The following is a 7728-nucleotide window of genomic DNA, read 5'->3' as shown; positions in this document are numbered from 1 at the left end:
GGAGCCTAGTGTACATGCTTAGTGATTGAACATGGGTTTAATCGGTATGTAATTATATAGACACCTATAAAAATGGTCTCCACATTATTGCATTTTATACCATGACCCCCCCAAAACGTGCACGCTGATTGGCCAGCGTGCCCGTTGTAAATCGAGTTATACTAATGGAAAAAGGTCCGGTCGCCTGGACTTTTTTCCATTAGTATAACTCGTTTTTTAAAACACTGTCTCGCTATGTTAAATGAGTTTAACATAGCGAGACAGCTTTAAAATAAGCAACGGAGATCTCCGTTGCTTATTTTAAAGCTGTCTCTATGTTAAACCCATTTAACATAGCGAAATGTTCAAAAAACGGAGAAAGCAAGATCTCCGTTGCTTTTTTGTCTCGCTATGTTAAATGAGTTTAACATGGCGAGACAGTTAAAATAAGCAGCGGAGATGTCCATTGCTTATTTTAAAACTGTCTCGCTATGTTAAACTCATTTAACATAGCGAGATAAAAGCAACGGAGATCTTGCTTTCTCGTTTTGCCCACAACTCTGATGTACTGCGGGCGTGCAGTACATCAGAACTGCCAGTGCCAGACATCTGCGGAAGGGCAGTAAACAGGCATTATACTATGCCATTATTTAAGAAAAGTAACATTTTCTTTTCTTAAATAATGTCATGGTATAATAGCAATAACCCACTTCTGGGTGTGGGTAATGCTAAATTTACCCACGGTTGGCTTTGTTTGGTCCTTGGGCCGCCTCGGGACCAAACCACGCCAACCGTGGGTAAATTTAGCATTACCCACACCCAGGCGTGGGTTATTGCTATAGTAATGTACTGCTGCTTTGCTAATGATTTGCTGATGCATACATATTTCTTTCTGTTCACTTTCTTTCTATACTTATAAATCATGACATTTTAATGGAAAATGATATGCCTTTCTGTTAATGTACATTACTGTAAAGACAAAAATATGTGTCATTGCTTCACTGATGATAAGGTTTCCATCTTCAAATCATGCATCTTCTTTTGTTTCTTGTGATACCACTTGAATAACTTAATTCAAACAACTAAGCAAGCAGATAGATGACTAAATAAATAAACATAAACAGGAATTTACATAAGTGCCTCAGACTTTTCCATATGCAGATGTGTTTACTATTAGCGATAAGGTCTCGAGGAGAGGATTTACGTTACCTACTGGGCACAATCAGAATCACTTGCATGCTTCTGAAAACAATAGTCAACGTTCTGGAAAGGGTTATGTAGTCACTAGTTGTTTAGGCCAGCCAGACATATGATGATGTTAGAGAAATCCCACAGTAAATTGAATGAGGGCACTGTACTTTAAAAGGAAGGCTAGAAAAGTATACAAATACCACTGAAAAGACTAAAGATACTAATGAGAAACTCCAGCAAAGCTCTGTACTGATAGTGCCCAGGTCTATACACTGTCATTTAGAGTTTATATTGTATACCTATAATCCACTTCTGATAGAGATTATGTGGTGAGCAGTTTATCATCTACATATACTACTGAGAGACAAATAATCACAGTCTAGTAATTTTCATAGACAGACAGATGTAATACCATAAACAAGATAGTTAAACATAACAACATGAGTCACTTCAGAAATGCCCACATTGCTTCAGACCTTATTTCATAACTTTTTTACTGCATACTTTAACCATAGCTAAGGTAAAATCTGATTGGTGTACTGGATTATGTTTTAAGCAGAATTCTATACTTAGATGCTCTGTATGTCATTTGCCCCTGGCAGAAGGGGCTACTAAATACAGAAGTCTAACACTCATACAAGAGCTATAAATCATCATTACCACTGTAAGCCAAAAAAAAATGTCAGTCTTCCTCATTAAATGAATCTGATTAATTATAGGAACATAGGAACATAGGGACAATACTAGGCAAGTAATCCAATGGACCATAACAGGCCTAGCTATATGCACCTTTAAGAAGACACACTTAAACGTTCTTGCCATCTTTTGTGAGGACTAGATAGTGCCTATCTACCAAATGAAAAAGAGCCAGACACAAGAAACCTTGTGTGAATTTATGTCTAATCATCTAATCGTAAAGAATAGCACTAAAGGCAGCCAAAGAAGTACTTTTGTTGGGCTGTGGTTGTACCTTATTCTGTCAGTTTGGATTATGATGATTAGGAACCTATTTGTTACTTGAGTGGAATGAATCTTTTTTATTTTTGGTGTAAATTTTAGTCCCTAGTATGAATGTTTGTAGAATCATTGGTTTTTTGAAGACATAGCAGATCAAATAGGATTTGGTCTTGCATGCCTTGAAAAGTGAGAGAGAGGTCACCTCAAAGTGCTGCTAGTTTAGGGAGTATAAGGAGGCTTGTACTAATGTATTGGGATAGCTGAAGGAGTTAAGGCCTTTAGTTTGTTTGGTTAGAAACTACTGGGGCCTTTCTACTTGAGTAATATACTTGGATTTGTATATACCAAAGGCGGCACTATATTTGATAATGGGTCTAATGAGGAAAAAGAAGAGCGGTAAGATTAATCCTTTGGATCGTGATTTACCTTGGAAATTAACTGGGACAAATAGAAAAAAATTCCTGACTATGATGGAAACATAATGTTTGATTGAGAATAAGAAAGAGAGAGAGAGAGAGATCTATATAAGTACCAGGTCTCATGTGATAAAAGAGAAGTAACAATTATAACTGGGATATTTTTTTCTGAATGTTACTATGCTGTATTCCTTTGTATCTAGCTTAAGAACATTTCAGTACATCAGGTATATGCATATTTCAGCCCTTTTTAGCAGTTTTGTGTCAGTGAATGAAAGGATAGCAATGTCCAGCTTCCAGCCGAAACCTATCCTGCTCAACCACACTTCAGGGATACTGGTGAGATATAATGCTTCGGAATTCTTTAATTGTAATTCTTCTGGGGTGATTTATATCATAGGGTGCAATTGTGCACCCCAGAAATGGTATATTGGACAAACTAAATGTAGAGTTAAGCTTAGAATTCTTGAGCATTTGGGTGATATCTGGAATAGTAGGCTTGAAAGTCCGGTGGCCAGTCATTTTTGTGAACAGCATGGGGGATCTTCCGATGGGTTGGTTTTCAGTGTCTTGGGCAAACCAAATGATATGGGTGGCAATAACATAGGTTTCCAAAACAGGTTGTTGGAAATGGAATCTAGATTCATTGTAAATTACAACACTCTATTTCCAAATTGGATGAATTTAGAAATATAAAATCATAAATTTATAATATGTGTAATACAAATATTTTATTTAAGAAATATTTTATTTAATATATGTTTAATAATGTATGTGGTTTAAGAAAAGTATTTATGGGTTAGGAAGTATTTGTTGCTTTAAGAAATGAATTATTTAATTGAAGTAAATTAATTACGTAAACATTTGGATGATTTATAAGTGACTGTATTTTGCATTAAATTTATTCCATGAGAAGGCGAAGGCCGAGGTACCAGAATTCATTAAACGGATTTATTTACTACAGTCTGGCTGCTACTTTTGTTCATCAACTTAGTTGTTTTGGGATATACTGGTTTACATGTCTGCAAAATACAGTAGATATAAAAAGTATACACACCCCTGTTAAAATGCCAGCTTTTTGTGATATAAAAAAATGAGACCACAATAAATCATTTCAAAGCTTTTCCCACCTTTAATGTGACCTATAACCTGTACAATTCAAATGAAAAACAAACAAATCTGTTAGGGGGAAAAATATAAAAAATAAAAAAAAAACGTATAATAAGCTGGTTGCATAAGTGCACACACCCTTAAGCTAATAATTTGTTGAAGCACATTTTGATTTAATTACAACATTCAGTCTTCTTAGGTAGGAGTCTATCAGGATGGCACATCTTGACTTGGCAATATTTGCCAATTTTTCCTTGCAAAAGCACTCCAAATCTATCAGATTAAGAGGGCATCTCTTGTGCACAACCCTCTTCAGGTCACCCCACATATTTTATATTGGATTTAGGTCTGGGCTGTGGCTGGACCATTCCAAAACTTTAATTTTCTTCTGATGAAGCCATTGTTTTCTTGATTTGGATGTATGCTTGGGGTCATTGTCATGTTGAAAGGTGAAATTCCTCTTCATCTTTAGCTTTCTAGCAAATGCCTGAAGGTTTTGGCCAAAAATGACTGGTATTTGGAACTGTTCATTATTTCCTCCATCTTAACTAAAGCCCCAGTTTCAGCTGAAGAAAAGCAACCCCAAAGCATGATACTGACACCACCATGCTTCACAGTGGGGATGGTGTTCTTTTGGTGATGCAAAGTGTTGTTTTAGCACCAAACATACCTTTTGGAATAGTGGCCAAAAAGAACCATGGTTACATCAGACCATAACACATTTCTCCACATGCTTTTGGGAGACGATGTATTGTTTTGCAAATTTTAGCCAGGCATGTGTAAGAAATGGCTTCCATCTTGCAACGCTACCCCATAGCCCAGACATATGGAGAATACGGAGATTGTTGTCACATGTAGTACACAACCAGTACTTGGCAGAAATTCCTGCAGCTCCTTCGGTGTTGCTGTAGGTCTCTTGGCAGCCTCCCTGGCCAGTCTTTCTTTTGTCTTTATATCAATTTTGGAGGAATGTCCAGTTATTTGCAATCTCACTGTTGCCCATATTTTCTCCACTTTTTGATGACTGTCTTCACTGTGTTCCATGGTATATCCAATGCTGTGGAAATTTTTTTGTGCCTTCTCCTGACTGATACCTTTAAAGAATGAGATCCCTTTGATGCTTTGTAAGCTGTCTGTGAACCATGTCTTTTCCTATAGCAGGCAACTGAATAATTGTCAGGAAAATCCTACTAGGGCAGCTGAACTTTATTTAGGGTTAATCAAGTCTCTTTAATTGATGGCAGGTGTGTACCCAAGAAGACTGAATGGTGTAATTAAATCAAAAGGTGCTTCAACAAAGTATTAGTTTAAGGGTGTGCATATTTATGCAACCAGCTTATTGTACATGTTTTAATTTTTATATTTTTCCCCTAACAGATATGTTTGTTTTTCAATTGAATTGTACAGGTTATATGTCACATTAAAGGTGGGAAAAGGTCTGAAATTATTTACTGTGGTCTCATTTTGTTTTGTATCACAAAAACTTGGCATTTTAAAAGGGGTGTGTACACATTTTATATTCACTGTAAATGCCAAGTAGGTGAAGGCCCAGCATTGATTCTGCAATATCCTCTGTTTACAGTTTTATAGTCATAGAGGGTGTCAGCAGCCTTCACTGTTGGGGTCTTTTGGGTAGACAGCTTGCAACCCAGAAAACAATACAGAATCTGACACTGAGTTTGTTTAACTTTTCAATAGAAACAGCATGGCAGATAGTGACAAAAGCCTTATATATTTCAAGATAAGCAATGTGCACAGTGAACACTCTTCACAGCCTCTACATCCTTTCCAAAGAAGTTTATTCGGTACTAAAGACAGGCCTGACTTTCACAAAACCAGTTTTATTGAAGTCTAGATTAGTTAAGTTGCCTATGTCTGTGCAATCAGTCTCTGCTATGAAACATTGCACTTCTTCACACATAAGGCTGATAAGAGTGATAGTGGCTGGTATCCTGGCATCAGAGACAAACTATGTGGGTAGGCTGAGGTTGAATAGGTTAAGTTTGGTTAAGGCAGTGCATTCCTGGCACAGTGGAGGATGCAGCCTGGTATACTACCTCTTCCCATATTAACATTTATTTCCTTTGATAAAAATACTGACCCCTTTGCAAGCTGTTTATATTTGAGGTCAAAAACTGAAAGTGCTATATAACAAGATTCATTTTAAGAGGCACCTTCTTTACAGGACATTCCTGAGAATTACATCCAAGCTATAAAAAGCAATATAGAATCAGGGCAGGACAAAGAATGGCAGTAGGATGTGTCAGGAAATCCCACATTTGTGATATCAGAATTAAACCAACTGAAAAGAGAAATTAAAAAAAAAAGGCACAAATTAAAATCAGTAACATATCTAAATTCCATAAAGGAGATCAGTTGAAAACTTACTGCTACTCCGCGTTTTTCAAGCTCCTTATAAGCAGCTTTGACTGGGACAGAGAATGACAGAGAAAGCTGACATCCTCTTTCTTCAAACTTTGAGGGTGTGAGTATATTCACATATGGCTTCTTTGGGTCTGTTTTGTCTGGAGAAAAATTATATCTTACAAGGTACTCCAAGTATCCAGTAAGAAGAATGGATTTCTTCCTTAGATCTTTCATAGTGGTTTGATTAAAGACCTGCAGAAAGACAACATGCAGACTCATTACTATAGAAATGTAGAGATATGAGTAAAGAAATCATATGTATAAATGTTGTAAATGCATTTTGCTAATACAGTGTACCATTTTATTAGGCATTTCTTTTCAGGTGTTTTTGTCTTATTGTACTTTAAGAATGACCCACGTGTAAGTTGTAGTGAATGCTGCATATTTTAGAGCAGTATATCTCTCCAGCATAGTAAATATTTATAGTCTCACTCATTCACTCACATAAGTATCAGTCTTAGATATCTTCATCGCTCAAAGCAATTTTGTTTACCAAGTTATGTACCCAATTCCATTTTATGCAGCATTATCTCTTTTACAATACATCAAAATCAGGATCATGTAATTTAAATGGTGGAATGTACTTGTACAATGACACAAACACAGCTGGCAAACAGTAACCCCCCCCCCCCCAAAAAAAAAAAAAAATCTCCAGAACCACTGTTAATTTCTACATTTCTACTGTTTCCAAATCTGGGTATTTCTTACTGATGCATCATAACCTGCACCACATATTACGTCTGTTTTTATACGTTCATTGGCTGCTACTTGGTTATCTACCTTTGTTGGCCATTTTAAGCCTAGACAATTTTCAAGACCTGTTTGGCATTTCAATTACCTTTATTCCTTCATGGATTAGATTCATATTACACACAGAAGTAATTACTGGGTTGATATCACAGCAACAAATATAGTATATGTACCGTTTACTAGCTGCCATTGCCCACCAGTACAGTAGAGGGCAACCCTGGGGGAAATTTCCTATTTCCCTTCCACAGATCCAAGTTACACTTGAATATGGACAGGGATGAGCTTTGTTTTATGTGGATGGAGAGTTACACCAGAGCAGTGGTATCCTCTATGAGATATACTGCTCTCCAAACTGCTCTTCTGATGTTGCAGAGGAGGTTTAAATCTATGGACTGGGTGCTTCTTGTGCTGTTCTATTTCATGATGTGCAGTAGGTCCTTCAAAACTGTGTCAGAGGTCAACTCTAACACTCTGAGTATAGAGATAAGGCTTTGAGACAATCCATGTATGTGAAATTGTTTTATCTAAGTATTCTTTATGTAAGGTACTTCTGTGGGTGTTCCAGCTGTTGCACATGTCAAGTCTGATAAATGCAGAAGGGGGTATTATACTCAATGGCTGTTCTTATCAAGGCTCCACAGAGGGAAGCAATAACTTTCTTGGACCTAGATGAAATCCCTTTGTTAATAAGCTAGGAAATATAATAGGACTTCTATACCCCAGAGGACGTATATTAGTTACTGTCCACATAGGTGTCTATATCAAGACTGTGTCAACTTTTTTCATGCGGTGGTTCCCAGTGGGTGGGGTGGAGGTGGAGAGGACTTAACAAAAGACAGTGTAATGCATTTTTTGGCATTGAACTTTAGTCCATTATTCTACATTAGTTATTTGTTTG

The 7728-nt window shown here is 36.8% G+C and overlaps 1 protein-coding gene across 2 annotated transcripts in view; it reads right to left on the bottom strand.

Moving 5' to 3' along the window:
• Window positions 1–7728, bottom strand: part of KYNU (kynureninase) — a 2242792-nt gene that overhangs the window by 154793 nt on the left and 2080271 nt on the right. For both annotated transcript variants that reach the window (XM_044074971.1, XM_044074972.1), the window contains one exon: window positions 6042–6272. In XM_044074971.1, the coding sequence (XP_043930906.1) occupies window positions 6042–6272 (231 nt within the window). The remainder of the gene's footprint in view (window positions 1–6041; window positions 6273–7728) is intronic.

The sequence above is a fragment of the Protopterus annectens genome, chromosome 6.part0, assembly GCF_019279795.1.
Source record: "Protopterus annectens isolate FY-2018-M chromosome 6.part0, PAN1.0, whole genome shotgun sequence".
Classification (NCBI taxonomy): domain Eukaryota; kingdom Metazoa; phylum Chordata; order Ceratodontiformes; family Protopteridae; genus Protopterus; species Protopterus annectens.
Note: the sequence above shows the minus strand (reverse complement) of the source record. Positions and strands in the feature narration are given on the sequence as shown.